The following is a 22027-nucleotide window of genomic DNA, read 5'->3' as shown; positions in this document are numbered from 1 at the left end:
AAAAAAAAAAAAAAAAAAAAGAAAAAGAGAGAAAGAAAAAGGTTACATACTGTGTAACTCTAAAAAGAAGCAGAACAATCGGTCGGCCCCTTTGCTTCCTGGAGGCAGGGTATTCTTCATTATGGTGTGCACTGCTTAATCTGTTTATGTACGAATGAGGCCAAGACTGAGAAGGCTCTCTAGCAGGCCCAGGATACGGCACGAGGTGCTCTGCCCCTTGGGCTTCACTACCAATGAGTAGATGCAATGATTCTGAAAGAATCTGTGGCTGAGAAGCATGCTGTATGAAGTCTCTAGAAAGCCCCAATAGGAAAATCACAGCAGAGACCCATAAGCTTTTGAAGCAAGGTCAGGTATCCTTCTGCTGAAAACTCGTCTGTTCTGCTTCAATATAATATATGCCTTTTCCAAAATTACTGCACTGTGCAAAATCAGGAAAATAAACTACAGTTTCAAAAACTCGTGTTAGAGGCACAACATTCAAAAACTTCAGCAGTGACACATTAACAACATAGAAAGGACCCTTAAAACAGGATAGCACAATTTCACACTTTAAATGGTTACGAAGTACATAAATACCACAATAAATGTGAACTGAAGTTTGCTTGGGGGTGTTATCACTGGAAGGATTGCAGCTTGTGAGTTACTGTGAAGTGGTCGAAAAAAGGTTATCTGAACATTTCTCAACGCCAGCTCTGGAACACCATGGCTCACTGTCCTTGTGTTATCTCTGCTATACTGGCTGAGAATATAAATAATAAATTATAAAATAAACATACATTTCTGCTCCTTTGCTAGCCTCCTACTCTCATACTAATGCTGTCTGAATGGTTCTTAAGGCAACTGGGTGCTATGACTCTTACTATAGTCATCATTAAAGCCAGTATCTTCAAACCAGTACAGCTGTTTTCAGGAACACTTACCACATCTGACAACATGCTGTGTTAAGCTGTCATGGTGTAGCCTTATTGAGTCTTCACCATCATTATCATCATTACCCCCTATATCCGCATGGCTATCAGCAGCAAATTACTACAAGAGTTCTGTGGTCCGATCATCAGCGGGACCCTATCTCTTCAACATCTCCACCTACTTCCTCAAGACCAACCCACTTTCCTAAATCAACACACCTTTTGCCGAGTTTTACAAATTTCTCTATAAGAATCAAATCTTTCAAAATTGCAAATCAAGTCAAGGAGGGTTTTCCACCACACATAATGCAAACGCTCTTGTCACTCTGGGTCGTAAACAATGGAACGAATGAAACTCTGATGTTAAATCTATTCCAAAATTCTATAACCACATCCGCATTCTCACTTTCAATAATAGCAATCAGTGTCTTAAATGCTCACATTAAATAGTAAGCCATAAATGCTATAATCGTACACGTATCACAGGGCTATCTCAGGTGATTTTTTGAGGAAAAAGCAGGAAAAAATGGGGCTGAGTTCAATTTTTGTAGAGAGATAGGCTTGATAGGAATTGATAGGCATTATAGGAGTTTTTAAGTCTTTCTGGTTTTGTTTTTGCAATAATCCTCCTACAGCAGAAAAGAATTAAGTAAAATATTGCAGATTTGGGTGCTCCATCCATTTTTCCTGTACTGGTAGTTAACTCTAAGGCTGACTTATTTCTTTTAAAAGGCTCAGCTTAGTTTGGTCTGTGATAAACTACTACTGGTTTCAGCTCTGAGTCTCTATCTGGCACTAGTGGGAAACAGCACAGTAATGCTATCGTTCAAAGCCTTAACTCCTATTTTATGTCTTTCAGATTTGGGATCTGTGAGGCATGCATTCATAACAGATATGTTTCATGAAAATTGAGTTGAATTCAATGTATAGTTGCTTTCTTCAGTTTACTTCTATATCGTAGTTGTAAAATGCTTCTGGAGCTTTCCATCTACACTCAAGGCTTTGTGTGACAGCTGATGGCTCAGGAATTTGTAGCACTGTTTCAAACTACTAAAGCAACCACTATTGGCACCAAAAGAAGCTATTTCCACAGTATACACTTCTTTTCTCTAAAAGCCTTTGCATGAAAATATCTGTATGGAAAAGGTCATTCCTAATCTTTTCACTTTTATCTTTAATACAAATGCTCAACAATCTTTCCTTTTCGTCTATATTTTGTGCCTATCCTGATCTCCCAATATCTGATGATGGTCCAGCCATATTATTTTGTGGTGCTGTCTCTGATGCTCCACAGATCCCTTTACGCCTGCTGCTCAGGACACAGCACCTGTTCTGAGCTCTTCCTAAACATCTGTCTCAAGCTTTTCCTCAGTACTTAAAACTTTTCTTCTGTACATATTGCCTGATATTTTTTAATGAAATTGCTTAATATGTTTGGGATGTTGAATGGGTGCTTTTTTCCCCAATAGAAAAGTTCGCCAATCTCAAAGAACAGTAGAACACAGCCTTGTGGGGAAATAAGCACGGTGAAATGTGGCAGCCAGCACAGGTCTGGGGTGTGTGCATTTTATGTATTCTATGTGGCTCAGTGCAGCTGGGTGCAGTGTTCTGTGTTCACCTGGTATTGCTCACGAACAGCACTGCACATAAATAACATAAAATTTGATTATACTAAAATTGGTGTTTAATATATCTACTACACAAATAAATTCACACTTTAAAAGCAGAGGGACTTGGGGTGCTTGGGTGGCTCAGTCAGTTAAGCGTCCGACTTCAGCTCAGGTCATGATCTCATGGCTTGTGGGTTCAAGCTCCACGTCAGGCTCTGTGCTGACAGCTCAGAGCCTGAAACCCGCTTCAGATTCTGTGCCTCCCTCTTTCTGTCTCGCTCTTCCATGCTCAAGTTCTGTCTCGAGACAGGTTCTGTCTCGCTCGCTCTCGTAATAAGCAAACAAACAAACATTAAAAAAAAAAAGATTTAATGAAAGTAGAAGGCACTGATCTCTTTTTGTGAAAAAATTGTTGGCTTGAAAGGGGTCCTGATAGGAACAGAACAGTTGGCCATGGGACATCAAGTGACCATGAAACTTGAGTTATGTGATCTGGTTATCTGATCCACCAACCTTAAACCTGAGCATAAACAGCAGCAACTCATCATCAAGTTAAAATGGGAGATCTGAAACTGAACTTGAGCAGGTTCAGGAGGAACAAATAAGCTGCCTGTGCAGCTGTCCCAGGCTCCCATGGTACCTACTTCTGCGTTACTGCTCCTGCTCCTTCAAACAGGATTTATGGCATTTGGGGAATTCTTTATGATCAGATAAAGTGAGGGGGAAATCTTGAACTTGGTTTTCAACGATTCACATACTGTTAGAAGAAGCCCAAAGTGATGTAAACAAACAAGGTTGAGTGATTTAACTTCATTTAAGAGAGGTTTGGGCAGTACATCTTACCATCCATTTTGTAGAAAAAGAGGCGGCCAGGGGTAGAAAGCTATAATACGTTACGGACAGGAGATGAGGAGAAGAGTAAGAGTAGAAGACTGATGACCAGAAGTCTGGGAAAGAGGTACACTGTTGAACTTCGCAGGACTTTTTCTGAGAACAGAATGCAAGAGCAACCGTTTTCCTTGAGAATGTTCAGCAAAGTGCATCTACTACAAAGGAAATTTTTAGTAATGAAGAAAACAAGATGATCTACTTTGTGAACACCAATAACAACAAAGCCTCTTGAATGCTTGCTCCCTGGGTCTATAAACAAATGGCCATGGCAACATGAATAGAGGCTGTGTATACAGGTTAACAAGACAGTTCCACACCAAGATTTATCTGACTTCCATTACCAACAAATACCTGACCTGCCAAGAGCACCAACGAGTTTCCACAATAGCACTATTTTTTGGGAGAGTCAATCAATTGTCTGGTGGCAAGAGGATTATACTAGACCCCTTTCATCATGGAAGGGACAGTAACAGAAATCTACTCTAAGATGCCTTTCCTATCTACCCACTTCTGGCAATACCAGTTGTGGGTTGAACTACGTCCTTCCAAAATTCACGTAATGAGTAACAACTAGTACCTCAGAATGTGTTTATTTGGAGATAGCGTTTTACTGACATAATCAAGTTAAAATTAGGATGAATCCTAATCTACCAACTGGCGTTCTTACACAAAAGGGGAAATTTAGAGACAGACATGCCCACAAGGAGCATGCAATGTGACAATGAAGACAAGGATCTACAAGTCAAGGAATGTCAAAGTTCCAGCATACCATCAGGAACAAAGACAAATGGAAAGCCTTCAGAAGAAACCAACTCTTCTGACACACCAGCTTCCAAAACTGTGATACAATACATTTGTATTGGTTAAGCCAGTTTGTGCTACTGTGTTATGGCACCCATAGCAACTAACATACCACAGATAGATAGAAAACCTAACTGAGAGGTACCTGGGTGGCTCAGTTGGTTAAGCGTTCAACTTTGGCTCAGGTCATGATCTCAAAGTTCATGAGTTTGAGCCCCATGTCGGGCTCTGTGCTGGCAGCTTGGAGCCTGGAGCTCGCTTTGGATTCTGTGTCCCTCTCTCTCTGTTCCTGCCCCCCTCATGCTCTGTTTCTCTCTCTCTCTCAAAAATAAACATCAAAAAAAATTAACAAAAATAAATAAAAAAATAAGCCTAATTCACACAGTACACTAATGATACCACAATGTTCTTGACCAGGTCGCTAAGAAAAGTGCACCACTGAATTCATGTCCAGTGATTTCACCACGTGCCTCAAAACATAGAAGGGGCTTAGAGAACAGCAGTATTGCTTAGTGAAAATTTAGCACGTGAACTATAGAGAACACCTAAGACTGATTTGTTGTTCAATAGGATGTACAAGCAAAGTAAATGCTTTGAATCAGCAATCGATTTGATGCTACTTCCCCCCCAGCCATTATATATAGATTTGTAAACTAAGATGTAGGCTTAGTCTCTTATACTATAGCTATTCCTCATACCTAAAACCCACTCACAGAATTTTTAACTTCCTATTAGTATTAGTTCTCAAGAAAAGAATGCTTCCATGCAGGGACATAACAATTATCTCATTAAATTAGGGTAGAGATTGCCACCTAGCTACCAATGCTTCTTTTACCATTGAGTTACAGATAAGTAAGTAAGTAAGTTACTATACTAGTTGGGGGTGATGGATTTTTATTACCAAAAAGAAACTGTGTTGTCTTGAATGCAGACAGGGAGGACCATGTCTGGTTTCACTGGGAGGCCTCAATAGTTCTATTCTTAAAAGTTATTGGAAAACTATAGAATAACCTAATAAAAACAAAACCATGATTATTTTTAGATAAGTAGTTTTAAGTTATTAAGAGTCCATCTAGAAGAATTATAATTAGCTGCCCTGGGGAAGGAGGAAAGGGTGCTGGTTCAACCATATATTAAAAGTATATTTTCAGGGTGCCTGGGTGGCTCAGTCGGTTAACAGTCCAACTCTTGGTTTCGGCTCAGGCCATGATCTCCAGGTTCGTGAGTTTGATCATCACATCAGGCTCTGCACTGACAGCGCGGAGGCTGCTTTAGATTCTCCTCCACCCCCACCCCCACCCCCCGCACTCTCTTTCTCTCTGTCTCCCAAAATAAACATTTTTTTAAAAAAGGATATTTTCCCTTCCCCAAAAGTTACTTTATCGTACCACTAGAATATTTTAATAATTTAATTTTATAACTCAGAGATAATTAGTACCAGATAAATTAAAAAGAAAGCACAGTCATAAATGAAATGCCAACAGCTTCTGATCTGGCTGTGAGAGAGAAGTCTAATTCATCTGGATGCATTTAGGTCTGATATCCATAGATTCAACATACTCTGTGTCTAATAGCTGATTTTGATACTTTAATTCAAATGTAACTTACATGATCCAGTCTTTTCTTCTTTATAGACTGATCATCATTAAACTCATCTTCCTCATATGGCTCTGAAGAAGAAGATAATTTTCTTTTCCTGGGTCCACCACCTTCTAAAATGGAGAGGCACAATCAAAGTTTGCACAAGTATTATAAGAAGCATCAATGTTAAACAAAAGTAAAAAAGTTATAATGAACATGTGTAGATAGTTCTCTGACATCAGGCCCAATGTTATTTCTTCTACATTATCATGTAAACTCAATAAATGTCAACTGAATTAAAGGAAAAGTGAACAGAGATTCTTACCAGTCTTTCAAAAGTATAAATCACTCTAATGATGTTATTTGTAAACCATCATTATTTAATAACAGCATCGCTAAACTGAATGGTCCTTCTACAAAGCAATACTGAAAGGAAAGAGTTCTCCTCAATGACTGAGTGTTTAGCAGTGAAAAAAAGTTGAGCCCTATCTGTGTAGCTTATTGAATACCATCACTAATACCAATAATTGTTTACTATGTACCAGGCTTTGCAAAGGGCTTTTAGAAACTGTTGCTTCACTTATTTTCCACAATCAACTTACAAGGTAGGTAACAGTCTCATTTAATAAATGAGGAGGAAGTGAAATAAAGACAGCTCAAGCGATTAATGCTCTTAACCTAAAAACAAGAGAGTGTAACATACAGGCTATAACAGTGTTAGAAAATTTACATATTCTGCCATAACTGAAAGAAAAACTCAAACTATATGATCTTAAAAAAGCTTTATCACAGGGGTGCCTGGCTGGCTCAGCTGGTAGAACAGGTGACTCTTGATCTTGGGGTTGCTGAGTTCAAGTTCCACGTTGAGTGTGGAGATTACTTAAACTAAAATGCTAAAAAAAAAAGGAAGCTATATTATGTATTAGTAGTTTGAAGATATTTATCTATTTCTTATATACTTTTACTTTCATAAAGCCAATTCCTTAGACATACTGCTGTGCTAACGTGAAGGCATCTGTTTGAGCTTACAAAAGTACAGTATTCATTACATCAGTACCCTAATTATGCTGTTAGAAATAAAACTTGTAGAAGTGCAATATTCAAACTAAATACAAACATGACAGCTTTTAAGTTGTAAGCCTGAAAACTTTATAATATGGTTATAACAAAAAAGGAAATGTTATCAACATTTTAAAGTCTAATTTCCATGTAAATGTTTAAACTTTTGTCTTCTAATTTGTTCCATAAAGTAAATGTGCATTCTGCAGACACCGAGTAATTCCAAGCATCCACTTTAAAAAGGGATCATCACAATTATATTTGCTGGGGTGGGGTGAGCACTGTTAGTCATATTCTATGTCTGGAAATAAAAGCTTCAAACGACATGATTTATGCCAGGTCACCTCGATATGTTTCTTTCCTGAAAAAATAAGAGCTTTGTTTTGTCAATAAAGGATTATTCAACCTTAAACATGTTTATACATCCTTCCTTTTTGTTAATATTATGACACCAAATATTTACATGTATTTAAAAAGGCCACAGGCAAAAAATTTGCAAATAAGATAGGGAGAAAATGCAAATCTACAATCTGACTGCAAAAATATTACATAACAGTACACAACGTTGTTACCTACATCTATCTCTATAATTATTAATTAAACAGTTTGCATTTATCTGTATGTTATCCTCAGCCCAAGTGCAGCTACCATCTGCCACCATACAACGCTACTATAGACTATCTTCCCTGTGCTGTGGGGACATGTTCTCACTTGTGGTGAGTATAGCATATAGTTATGGAATCACTTTTTGTACACCTAAAACTAATATAACACTATGTGTTAACTGTACTTCAGTAAAAAAAAAAAGTTTGTGCATATATCTAAAGAAAACAAGTTAATATTCTATTCTAAATATCACTTCCAAATTGTGCTTCATACTTCTCATCTTTTACTGGGGGCACTCACCATAAATTTCAGAAAAAAAAAGTTAAAATTAAAATTATTCCTTATACCTCAGATGAAAATAAATTTCATCTAAGTTCAGTATTTAACAATAAAAAATAAAACATGAAAACTATAAAAAGAAAATAGACAAAGAACACATATTAGCAGTTCAGCAGGAAAAAAAATGAAAGAATACTCAACTTAATTAATAATTAAAAGCAAGTAAAACTTTAAAATACCATTATTTTTCATCCATTAACAAATAGTAAACAGACAGACCCTAGCAGACCACAGGCATAAAGGCACTTTTAAATGTTATGCATTGCTCTAGCCCTTCTGGAAGGCAATCTAAATAACACACCTCAGAATTCTAGATATGTGTATAGTTTAGTCCAACAATTCCTTCTCTTAGGAATTTATCCCACAGAACTGACGGAAATGTGTGCTCACGTATACATACAAGAACTCTCACAAACTGTCTAAAACCCAAGATATTAAACAAATTAGAATATACTCATAAATTCCACTGTTATAAATTAGGTAGACTTTTATAAAATAAACATGGAAAGATGTCTCTAATTATTGAAAAGGTTACAAAGCAACAAATATAATAGGATCACAATCACATTAAGAATGTTTTGCTTATTTTTATACAAACACAGAGAAGTAGAAGGAACAGCTAGACAGACTCTGGACAACATCAATACAGTTCATATTTTTACCTTTTAAAATAGGATAAAAACGCTGGAGACATATATATGTATATATATACACACATGTGTATTATGCATACATATATGTCACCTAGTGTTCGTAAATGAAAACTTTCAGAAAGCAATGAATAAAAGGTACCTATTGTTTAATATAGGAGTTATTATCTATAAGAAGATTATAACTTGTGCTAAAACCAACATCCATCATCATGATGCATAGAACTGTCCAAAATCTCTTACATATATTTAAGAAGGCCTTTTCACAATGAGAAACAATGAAATCTGGCCATGTGTAGCAACATGGATGGACCTTGAGGGTGTTATGCTAAGCGAAATAAGTTAGGCAGAGAAGGACAAATATCAGATGTTTGCACGTATAGGAGGATTAGGAGGAACTTGACGGAGGAACAAGGGAGAGAAGAAGGGGGGAAATGGTGGGGGAAAGGGAGAGAGGCAAACCATGAGAGACTCTTGAATGCTGACAAAAACTGAGGACTGATGGATGTGGGGGAGAGGGGGGATGGGCATGGAGGAGGACACTTGTGGGGATGAGCACTGAGTGTTACGTGGAAACTAATCTGACAAAAAACTATTTGTAAAAAAAAAAAAAAAAGATTCTCATGATAAAGGAGGAGATGATTCAGAGACCCAGAAAAGCAGGCATATCTATACTACATTATATGTGTAGTAGACATCTGTTCATATTTGTTTTTGTTGCCTGACTTCCATCCTGATCATTGTACTCAGTTTCTCTCGAGTGCAGGAGTTGGAAAACTATGGCCTGCAGGCAAAATCTGGCCTATTTATTTTATAAATAAAGTTTTATTGGTACATTAAAAAAAAAAAAAGAAGGCCTTTTCAGGGAAAACGGTCTTAATATATCCAAATCAGTTTCCTGTTGATATCGTATACTGGAGGGCTACCTTACGTTGGTGTCATTCCAACACCTGAGAAGTGTAATGTGCTAAAGATGAAGATGACTGATATGACTGTGCATTCCATTCTAAGACGAAGCATGGAAGTTTACTTAAAAACCAAGAAAACCCTGATTTCTTATTTTCTTCTAACTTTCCACTTGAAAATATTTTTTAAAAAAAGAAATATCAATGTATAGTGCAAGAATGAGAAGAAAAAAACTCAAAGGAAGTTCACATTTAATGTGGACTGTAAACTCCATGAAGGCAAAGGTTTTGTCCATTTTGTTTCCATATGTAACCTCAATGCCTAACACAACATCTCGCACTAGTACTAAGTGCACAGTATCTGTTAAATTAATAAATAAGTTGAATGATATAAGTTGCTCAAGAGAAAAAATATTAGGCACTACTATGGAATAAAGTTTTTCTACAAATTTGAAAAGATTATGAACTATTGAGGTATTATAAGAATATGTAAAATTTTCCAATCCATTTTGCAACTCAAGAAATGTTCATTATGTGTACCATTTTTCAGGAACTTTGAAAGTAAGTGCTAGAGCTATAGTAATGAGGGAGCTATCAATCTTCTCCTGTACCATTTTCTATCAGATGGCCCCTGCAAATAAATAACTGCTAACATTTACTAGGAACTTATTATGTGCCACACACTACATAAGAAATATACAGTATCACTTCTTCACAACAAGCTATGACATCAGTACTATTATTACACTATTTTGCTCCTAAGGAAACAGAAACACAGAAGAGTTAGGCAACACTGCCCAAGGTCACACAGCTAGGAAGTGGAAGAAAAGGAAGAATCTTAACATTCTATGCAGTTAGCACCCACACAACACAATACTATTCCCTTACTCAGATTGGAAAGAATGAAAGAATTAAAATATTTCACATGGATGAAACAATATCATCTTTGGAATGCACGCCAGCAAAATCTACTTGGGAGAGAGGGAAATAGGCACTTATTCACACAATATTAATGAAAAAATAAATTAGCACAACCTTCAAAAAAGTAACATGGAAGTAGATATTAAGTAGTGTATATTTTTTGATTCAGCATCCCAGTTTGAAATTTAGCCTATAGAAATAACATAAAGATTTCCTTATAAGACTATTTACTTTAGTACTATAATAAGATAATAAAAATATAAATGCTAATTAACAGAGAAATAACTAATATACCAATCTTACAGGCTGTTACAGAAGAATGTTATGAGCCATATTTAAAAGATGGATAAATCTGCTTGTTCTGATGAGTTACCCATGAAAAATTATCAAATGATTTTTTCAAATAAGCAAACCAATACTATTGTTACATTTCCTAATTTAAAGCGTGTGTGTGTGTGCGCGTGCATTGTACAGTGGTGGGGACAAGCATAGGAAAAGTTGAAAATGATACAAAGCAAATTCAAGGGCGATTAATGGGAGTGTGGGTTCGTCTTCATTACTTAAGTACTTTTATGGTACTGGGAGTATAGGTTATTTTTACTGGTTTGGTATATACAAGTTAGGAAGAAAATACAGTATTTGCTTAAAGAAATTGGAGGTGCTTTTATACTGTAAGCTCCTTCAAAAGCATTTATTTTTGTATCCCAAGCCTGGAACATAGCATAAATATTTACTAAATGAAGGAATGCTGATTACCAGCTAGGACTTTCCACAAGACATTATGTTCCTACTGACTCAGATTTGTAGACCTGTAAATAAAACCACAATGCAATTAGAAAGGACACTTGAGAAAGAAAGAAAATATACCTTCCAAAACTTCACTGTTACGAGATTTGATCTGTAGAAAACAAGCAAAATTACCAATGAAAACCTGCCCCCTCCCTAGGGAAGAAAAAAAAAAAATCAACCTAGAAAATGTGATTCCCAAATAGCTGTATGACCTCAGGTAAGTCACTTAACCTTCTTAAGCTTCAGTTTCTTTATTTAAAAAAACTGAAGCTATTAGTAACTCATAAGGATCCTGTAAGAATTCATGAATGTGTTTAGTAAATTGTAGAGCAGTATTAAAAATGTGAAGATATTTATTATTATTATATAACTAATAAATACACATGGGTGGAAACTAAGCCAGGCATACCTGCATCACCAAACATCAGCAAGGCAGCAGCAATTGCTCCATCCATAGTGCTTGTTGATTCAATCAACTAATAGAACAAGAAAAGATGGTTTGAAAAAGAACGCTTTAAAAAGTCTTTCACAAGTCTGTACAATGTAAGCATTTCTTACAATGTTGTTAGATTTATCATCACTGTTGATGAAATACATACATACAGTATATCCAAGATTTTGTTATTTTTATGTTTTAATTTGCAAGGTTCTACATTGAAGCCTTAAAAACTCCCCATTTATATGTGTGTCCAGGCAAAGAAAGAGAGAGAAAGAGGGAGAGAGGAAAGAGGGATACTTGTAGACATCTGTATTATTCCTTTTTTGTTTATTGTCAAATAAACCACAACTCTGCAGGCATTTTTTTAAAAATCTAATAAATTCTTAAGATGAGTGGGACAAAGGGTTCTTTTTGATTTTTCCTCTATTTGTGAATCATCTGAATTTATTAAAGAACAGTCATATACTATTCATATAGTTAATATCCTCAATATATATTTTTATAGTATTCTATGACACTCTGTATTTCAGAAGGAACTAAACATCTGTATTTTTCTTTTGCTAGTCTCCCTAATTTCCAATGAGCTACTTGTTTTAAAAAAATCTTACATTTTGGTGTGGTGATTCAGATCTTTCATACTTGTTTTATAATTACTGAATAAATGCTTTTATTTAAAAACTGGAAAAAAATAAAATGAAAAAATGAAAAATCTTACATTTTTAAACAAACTATTTTTATATTAAATTAAATATTCTCAAAACAATTAAGAGCACTCACTCTCTTCTGGTTTTCTTAATCTTGGATCCTTAAATATTTTATAAGCCCCCCCCTTCATTTTCAAAATACCAAAACACATTCTTATCAAGTTTAGGATTAAATTTATATTTTACAATTTCTTGAATTCCTTTATATGGGTGTAAGAGTCTTTGCAGAGCACTTTATAAATGTTACCTTAAATCTCTTGAAATGATTGGGATCAGCTGAAACAGAGTACTTCAAGAGTGCTCTGCTTTGGAGTAATATGCTAAATTCCCTAAATTTCAAATACTGATGTAATGAAACATGCACATAAATTCTATGTATCACTCTTATTCTCCCACTGCAATTATAAAATTAGAGATAAATATTCGTACAGAAGGAAAAAAACCCTTAAACTACATGAACAATTAGCAAGCAGGCTAAAGTATTTTTAAACTGCAATTTGTTCCTTTGAATATTTAATACTTCATCACGTATATTCTGTTAGAAGCTCTTTCCAACATTATAAGTAGCCTCTGTAGCTACTAGTTGTTACATGTATTGTCTTCTTATTCTAAAAAAAGAAAAAAAATCACATCAGGAGGAAAATAACACTGCTAGCAAGGTGCAGACTCAAGATACCACTAGCTTCATTTAGCTAACAGTAAGAAGGTACCAAAATGATTTAGGGAAACAAAGATTCAGGTTAAAAATAACAAAGAATAGAAATAATCTATTCTACAGTTTAAACTAGGAGGCCCAGAATCACCTTTAGTTTTATGTGGCCTGAACAGTTTTTTTTTGTCTTTCTTTAAATTTGTTACCATAAAAAGTTAACAAATTACTGATACAACAATGACATGGATGAACGTCAACCCCTTATGCTAAGTAAGACACCAGTTGCAAAAGATCATATATTATATAATCCCATTTATGTAAAATGTGAAGAATAAGCAAACCTAAAGACAGAGATTAGTGGCTGCCTTGACCTGGAGGAGGGAAATGTGGAGTGATCGTTAGAGTACAAAGCTTCTTTTTAGAAATATAAATGTTCTAAAAATAGATTATGGTTATAATTGCACAACCTTGCAGGTATACTAAGAACAACTAAATGACACACTTTAAATAGGTGATCTGTATGGCACTTAAATTATATCCCAAGGATGCTATTAAACTGATCAACAGTAAAAAAAAAGAAAGAAAAAAGAAAAAGAAAAAAGAAAATCCAACATTTTCACTTTATTTGGAAAATTGGAATACCTGATGTAAAAAATGGGCTATCATTGATATCACAGCCATATCATGCTGACGCTAGAGAGCAGCTACCCATTTCAGAGACAGCATATACTCTATAATAGGTTGTTGTCTCTCACTTCAAAGTTACCTGCCTAGCCCATCCAGATACGGTAACTCCTGAGGTTCAGATTGGACACAATGGTGACAAGAGAGAAAAAGATGAAAAACACATAAACTTACCAACTTGACAATAAACTATGAAAGAAAAAGAAACCACATAAACTTGCAATTAAATGGTTCCCCTACGGTCATTTAAATAGTAAGTCACAGAGCTAAGAATAAACTATTCACTAGTAATCTTCAGAGATTTAGTCTCTACCTGAAACTTAACTGAATAATCAATTTTTATGTGCTCTTATAATGAGATGCCTATTACAATGCGAATATAGCCACTTATTTTGTTTCTACTCAGGTCAATCGATTTTACTCAACAAGGGTGCTACTGGTGGGATAATTCTTCTGTTATACAGGGCCATCCTCAGTACATGGGGTGTTTACAGTGTTCCTGGTNCTGAGAGTTCCTAATGGGAGATGGGGAAGTCTCTATTTTAGAACCATTTAAACTAAAAAACAAAACAAAACAAAAAAACAAACCATAAGGTATGTCAGTTATTAAGGGAAACTCAACTTATTATATCATTTATAGGTGAATATCTTACCTATTTAAAAAGTTAATACTCCCAACAAGTAAATCTCTGGCATTTACTTTTATTATTACATAAAAGTTAATTATTTCAAACATACTTTAAAAAAAAACAACTATCCTCTAAATATAGTACTAGATACAAGAGAAATACAACATCATTATAGCTATAATAACCAATTACTATAAAAGGGTATAACCTTAAGTAAGTCATTGTCACTTCTTTGTGGGAAAAGTTCCTTCAAGGTCTGAAGTTTAGCGTCTTTAAGGTCTTCCAATTCCGAAAGGTCTTCTAATTCTGAAATATCATCGTTATGTCTACCTGCCATGGTAGGAAGGCCCTGGGACTCTTCATCTTCAGAGGGCTCAGAACTAAAAACATTTTCAGAGGAAAAAAAAAAAACCAGTATTTTAATATATTATTGTTATTACAATCATATATGTATATGTAATACAGTTCTTCTCAATCTGAATGCAATCTATCCCTATCAAAGATTAAAACAACTTTTCTCATTTCAGTATGGTTATACAGTATATGTAAAATCTACATTCCCAGAGTCAGCATACTTTGAATATCTCTTCATATTATCTGGGCTGGGATGAAAAAGAACAATAAGATAGCTGGTATTTATTTTAAGATACACAAGGTCCCCAAGCACCAGAAATAAGTATTTTAACAAGCTTCTAGGCTGACTTCTTGATCCTGCTCTAAGAAAATGCTCTAACGTAGGTAAAATAAATCCCTTCCTTTGTCACTAACGCCTGTCCTCCAATATTTGAAGGTAACTACATGGCTCTCCCTTTCCATTACACTCAGACCTCTCATCCTTAATGTACTAATCTCTGAATTCTCACTCTGCCTTACTACAGTCATACTTCCTGATTCTGCCATCTAGTTCAGTGAGAAAATTCAGGTTGGAATCTTCTCACAATTTCTACCCTGGATAACCACTTTCAAAGGTTCTTACTCTGCTAACTGTCACCTTCACCTAATGATCAGATTCACTACCATTTGGTGAGACAAACTCATGTGCCACTTGATGTAGTATTTATGTTGCCTATGAATCTTAACATGCCTTGGATTTAACATCTAGTTCATAGGAAATAAAAGTGAGAGAGGAATAAATTCAATACCATCATAAGGAAACAGAAAAATCTATTTCCTCTAAGAAAAGCCTCTTCTTAAGTTAATATCATTTAAAAAGAGAAGGGAAGGGGAGCCTGGGTGGCTCAGTAGGTTGCGCGTCTGACTTCAGCTCAGGTCATGATCTCACTCACGGGTTTGAGCCCCACATCAGGCTCTGTGCTGACAGCTCAAAGCCTGGAGCCTGCTCTGGATTCTGTGTCTCCCTCTTCTCTCTGCCCCTCCCCTGCTCATGCTGTCTCTCCCTCTCTCTCTCAAAATAAATGTTAAAAAATTATTAAAAAATAAAAAAATAAAAAGAGGAGGGAAGAGGACTATTCAAGATAAAAAGAGAAGTCAGGAGTTTTATCATGCAAATACAGTGGATTCTCCTTGTTTGGATACTGGTTTGGAAAAGCAGCTATAAAACACACGAATATAAGCTGGGAATTAGACGATAATGGAGAATGGTTCATTTCTAACAGTACTCGGTTTTCAGGAGGAGGAAGATGTATTACCAAGTATTATTAAGGGTAGAAGTGTTCAGATGTCCATAATTTAAAATACTCCAGGCCAATAATAATAGATGAAACAATGAAACAAGTTAACAAACGTTAAGTATAGGTGGTAGGTATATGGGTGTTCATTGTCCATTAGTTTATTTTCTTGTATAACTAGAAGATTTAAAAATAAAAGAAAAAATCCACAAAAACAAGAGTTGATGACTTTGTGTCCTTTTATCTAGTCTCAGATCAAGTTCTTCCCTTCTGCTGAAGGTAAGTCCCCTCTCAGTGCTAAAGGATTCTAACCCTTTCTACTTCCTACAACACCCTGCTTCAACTATCTACTGTCTTCTTTCCTCAATCTCTTCTCTCTGCCTAAGCTCTTCCTCCCAAGCCTACAATAAGCTCAAGACTATATTAACGAATTCAGTGTAACAAGAGTTCTAGAACGGTGAACATAGCACTGAACTAAGCAAATTCTCGGGGCACCTGGGTGGCTGTCAGTTTAAGCATCCGACTTCGGCTCAGGTCATGATTTCATGGTCGTGGAATTGAGCCCCATGTCGGGCTCTATGCTGACAGCCCAGAGCCTGGAGCGTGCTTCCAATTCTGTGTCTCCCCTGCCCCCTCTCTGCGCCTCCCTCGCTTATGTGTGCACTCTCCCCCCCAAACTAAATTTAAAGAAAACATAATAAGCAAATTCTCCTTTCCGCTACAAATTTTATAAAACTGATTTTTCAACTTGCTCATTTCCTACATAGTTCTCATCTCAATGTTTTACTACCTTCTGCCTCACCATTTTGATGAAATTGTTCTTACCAGGGCAATAACATCCTTTAAAATGTCAAATGTAATAGAAAGAGCCTAAGTGTCCATCAACAGATGAATGGATCAAGAAGATGTGGTTTATCTATACCATGGAATACTACATGGCAATGAGAAACAATGAAATCTGGCCTTGTGTAGCAACATGGATGGACCTTGAGGGTGTTATGCTGAGCGAAATAAGTCAGGCAGAGAAGGACAAATATGTGTTTGCACGTATAGGAGAATTAGGAGGAACTTGACAGAGGAACAAGGGGGAGAAGAAGGGCAGGAATGGTGGGGGAAAGGGAGAGAGGCAAACCATGAGAGACTCTTGAATGCTGACAAAAACCGTGGACTGATGGATGTGGGGGGGAGGGAGGGATGGGCATGGAGGAGGGCACTTTGGGGATGAGCACTGAGTGTTACGTGGAAACTAATTTGACAATAAACTATTTGTAAAAAAAAAAAAAAAAAGTCAAATGTAATAAAAATCTTTCATTGGTTAGCTATTCCTCTGTAGTCCCATCCACTGCTGAGGCATCTCTTTGAAAATCTAAACCTATAACCATGGGTTGTGCAACATTAGTACTTGTGATTTTCTTTTGCCTCTCCACTTGTCCTCAATCTCTAAAGAAGGCTTTTCTTGAGACTTCAGACAGAGAAAACATTAAACCATCCAAGTACTTTGATCACATACCTTCAATCTAAAGACGAAAGAAAACTTACAAACTCTGAACTCTACTTAATAGGCTTAATGGTCAAGTCGTATGATTACAGCAATTCTGTAACTATTTATGCACACTGGATAATTGAACCAATTAAGAAATAAACTGACATAAGAAAGCAGAGTTCTCATAGTGAGAAAAGGAACTATAGAAGGCAAGGCAAGGAAGAGGCTTGTAGTGGTAGATTAGAATTAAAGGTATCATTAAGGGAAGCCTGGGTGGCTCAGTCCATTAAGCATCTAACTCTTTGTCTCAGCTCAGGTCATGATCTCACGGTTCATGACTTCAAACCCCATATCAGACTCTGCATTGTTTGGGATTCTCTCCCTCTCTCTCCTCTCAAAATAAATAAACTTAAAAGAAAAAATATCATTAAAAACTCATGATTTAAAAACACAAAAAACAACACACATACATTCCCTTCATATTTCCTTAGTCCATAGAGCTAAAAGGGCCATGACAGAACCCTGTCTTGCCCACTAGCAAAGAAACACTTCTAGTCTCCAGATTTCCAAATATCATGTTCTATTGAAAGGAACCAACCAGTACCTCCTGGGAGAAATGGCTAATTCTAAATTCAGACCTAGGGGAGGGATAATATAAGTCTGGACCATCTTATGCCAGAAGAAAAAGACTCGTAAAAATGACAGGAACCTCTCAAAACTAGAGAGGGCCCTCATGTGCCAAAACTTAACAATTTGAGCACCTAAATGAATAACAGTAAATGAATAACAACTCATGGAACAAATAAACATCAATAATTCCATTTTGATATTTATTTATACCATATAAATACTATATAAATGAATAAATGAGGAGAAAAGACAAAACCCTTTCTTCTATTAGAATACCAAATAAAGTATAAAACCTGAAATGCTAGTTAAAATACCATCAATTTGCAACCATCAGTATAATAACTGACTCAGGTTAGAATCATCAACAGATACTGTAACTACTGAGTAAAGGTCTGCTAAGGAATAAGATCATTACCTAGTCTCAAATTATCTGCCCATAGATTAATCACTGTAAAAGGGAAAATGGTAACTTTATAGGTGAAACCTGGCAGGTTTGTGAGTGATCCAAGTTCACTTCCACAATAAAGAGACAAATCGCTATCACTGTGCCTTGAAATATGACACACCGAGCCACAGAATCATTTATGTAGCATTCTTGAAACTTAACAAATTTAATCATGAAGAAAATCAGGTTAAGCACAAATTGAGAAACATCCTTAAAAAAAATGGCCTCTTACTTTCAAAGGCCAGGAACATGAGAAACAAACAAAAAAAGGCTGAGAAACTGTTTCAGATTAAATGAGACTAAAGAGAGATGACCCTGGGTAAAAAATTCCAACATGATACTAGGAGAAAAATTACAATAAAGTACTACTTAAAATGTGGTCCAAGGACTGACTACTGGTTCTTAAACTCACACTGTTATCCATCAATGACAGGATAAGGAATTTACACGAGATGGTAAAACAAATAATGTTACTAAGCATATCACTTAATCCAGCTGATTTTTCCTTATACAACCTACTGGCAAAGGACCTGGTACACTGATTTACATTCTAGGGCACATTCCTTATTTACAAACCAGGACTTTAGAATAGCACTGCTATAAAGGACATTACTGGGATTAATAGGTAAAATTTAAATATGCACTGTACATTAGATAAGTATACTGTGCAATGTTAACTGGTAATTCTGAATATGAAATGCTACTTTTGTAATTTAAGAGAATAACCTTGGTCTTAGCAGGTAAATGTGAATCTAATACATTTAACCATGTAGGATCTTCACTATTTTTCTTCACTACTTTTTATTTCAGAGTGAACGTCATGAGAAAGGCATATTCATCACAGCTTACAAAAAGTTCATTTTAAGAGGAAATTCTCATCTTATCAGCCACAGGCAGTCTTGATCTCCTGCTCCTTGAACATTTTCTTCACTTAGCTTCTGATCACACAACCTTTTGACCTTTCTCTTACCTCAACAACTATTCCTTCTTAGAACCTCTACAGATTTCTTCCCATCTGTTTCTAAAATCCCAAGTTCCCCTGGCCTGAGTCCTTCAACCAAGAGATCTTCTCTTTTCCAGCTACATTGGTGTCCCCTGGTGATTTCACTTTATCATATGGCTTTAAATATCAAATCTATATTCTGACAATTCCTAAATTTAGATGCTACCCAAACTTCCCCCTAGAGCTCAAATGTCATATATCCAATTGCCTACTTAACATCTCCTGCCTAGATGTCTATGAGTCTTCTCAATTACAGCATGTTCAAGACTGAACTGTCACTCTTGGTCTTCAAAAGGAGCTCTCCTGTCATACTCAAAACAGTCTTCCTTATCTCAGTTGATAGTAACTCAATCCTTCCAGTTGCTTAGGCCAATCCCACGGTCATGTTTGACTCCTTTTTCTCCCACCCCACATCAACAATAAAACCTCTCTGCTCTACCTTCAAAGTATAGGCAGAATCTAACCCCTTCTAATCATCCCAAGTAGTAGCCCAGTCTAAGTGTCCATCATTTCATGCCTGGGTTATTACAACAGTATCCATACTTCTATGCTGCTCCCCTTCAACCTCAAAGACCTTTTTAAACATGTGAGTGAGATAATTTTACTCCTCTTCTCTCTATACTCCATCAGCTTCCTATCTCATTCAGAATAAAAGCTAAATAGCCTATGGGCTCACCACAATTAAATTCCTCTTCTACCCCACTGCTTACCTTGTGACCTTGTCTTTCACTCTGTATCATTTGCTTCCTTAGAAACATCAGGCATAACACCACTTCAGGGTCACTGAACACGTTACTTCCAATGACCAGAATACTCCGCCCTGCCTCCCACCCTCATACCCACATGGTTCACTTTCTTAACCCCCCTTCAGCTCTTTACTCAAGCATCATCTTCTCAATAAAGCTTTTTTCCAATTGTGCTCTTTAGAAACCACACTCCTACCCCTGGCCCTGAACTCCATTATTTTCCTTCCCTTTTGGCTATAATATTTATTATTTGGCATACGACATTGTTTGTTTATTGTCTTTCTACCTGACTATGACACAAGCTTTGTGTTTCTCCACAGAATGTGCCCAAAAATGTTAAAATGATTTGACTCAAGAACAGATTGTAAAGCAGTTACAGATGATCAAAGGTGTATGTTCAAATAATTTCCCTATCTTAGAGGGCTAAAAAATATTATCTCCTCTCACTAACCTTTTTATTGAAAAGTGTCTGTTATCCAGAAGCATATGCTGTGTGTGCATGCACACACACATGCACATACGTGCCCATACACATACACAGTACCTCTCTACAGCTCTAAGTTAGGGAAAAATAACATGTAATAGGGAAAAGGGAAAAAAGGAAGAAAATAAGAGAGAACTCACTGAGCTATTTTTCAAGTTAAATACCTTTTTCTTGAAAAACCTCTTACATAGGCAAATAAAATGCAGTCTGTTAAGCTACTTACACTATAATCACTGTGTCTTTGTTGAATTTTTTCTCTTGAACTGTACTGGAGCAATTTGGAGACACAGTATCTTCACTATCAGAAGACAAATCAATATACTGTATTCCTCTTTGATTCTTGAAATATGATATACTAGCTTTTCTTTCATTTTCTGTAGTTTCTGGAACACTAGAATCTTCTGCAAAAGAAAAAAAAGGAGAAAAGCATTTGAGCAACTTGAAAATAAAACAAATTTGTTTTTGATAATTATAACACTATACTAAAAATCTCTAATTCTGTTCACTGTTTCATTCTAAAACTAAAAATTCCTACCAATTTTCATTATTTTTTTAATTATTTATTTTATTTTGAGAGAGAAAGAGCACGTGAGTAGGGAGGGACAGAGAGAGAGTAAGAGAATCCCAAGTAGGCTCTGCACTCTCAGTGCAGAGTCTGACGCAAGGCTCGTTCTCAGGAACCGAACCCTAAAATCATGACCTGAGCTGAAATCAGAAGTCGGTGCTCAACCAGCTGAGCCACCCAGGCGCCCCTCTATGAGTTTTTAAAGAAAAATTAATAGTCAACCAAGGTTGATGTTAAATGATTTTCCATTTCACAGGTTAATTTACTTTCAAGACCCTAGTGGAAACTGCAAAAGAGAGTTTTGTGCTTTAAACTGCAAAAGAGAGTTTTGTGCTTTACAGTCTCATCTTTTTCTCTCTGTGCTTTTACTTCCTAGTACCCAGTTTTCACCTAAATGACCACAGACACTACAGCCTAAAAGACCTGCATTTCAATCCTGTCTCTTAGCCAAGTTATATAATCACTCTAGACCCCAGTGTACTCACCTATACAGATGCTAATAATCACAGGGCTAATATGAACATAAAATCAGTAAATATATATTAAGGATTTAGGTTAGACATTGGCATATAGCTTGTATTCAATAAACATTATCTCTTACACAAATGTTGGTTGAATTATGGTCCCTCTGAAATTCTTATATTTAAGTTGCAAACCCCAGTACCTCAGAATATAACATATTTGGAGACATGGTCTTCACAGAAATTAAATTCAAATGTGGCTGTCTGGGCAGGGGCCCTAATTCAGTATGACTGATGTCTTATAAGAGAAAGACACAAAAGATGTATGCATGAAGGGAAGCCATATGAGAACACAGTGAGAAGGTGGCCATTTGTAAGCAATGGCAAACCAAATGGCCACCAAACCTGCCA

The 22027-nt window shown here is 36.1% G+C and overlaps 1 protein-coding gene across 1 annotated transcript in view; it reads right to left on the bottom strand.

The window, feature by feature from the left end:
• The window catches only part of SMARCAD1 (SNF2 related chromatin remodeling ATPase with DExD box 1), a 79150-nt gene that overhangs the window by 42250 nt on the left and 14873 nt on the right, over positions 1-22027 (bottom strand). Inside the window, exons 3-6 of the mRNA XM_077762322.1 lie at positions 20814-20991; positions 14380-14551; positions 11473-11539; positions 5822-5925 (exon numbers count right to left, since the gene is read on the bottom strand). Coding sequence (XP_077618448.1) covers positions 5822-5925; positions 11473-11539; positions 14380-14551; positions 20814-20991 — 521 coding nt within the window. The remainder of the gene's footprint in view (positions 1-5821; positions 5926-11472; positions 11540-14379; positions 14552-20813; positions 20992-22027) is intronic.

The sequence above is a fragment of the Crocuta crocuta genome, unplaced genomic scaffold (genome assembly GCF_008692635.1).
Source record: "Crocuta crocuta isolate KB4526 unplaced genomic scaffold, BGI_CrCroc_1.0 scaffold83, whole genome shotgun sequence".
Taxonomy (NCBI): Eukaryota; Metazoa; Chordata; class Mammalia; order Carnivora; family Hyaenidae; genus Crocuta; species Crocuta crocuta.
The sequence above is the reverse complement of the archived record's forward strand: the minus strand, read 5'-3'. Positions and strand labels throughout refer to the sequence as shown.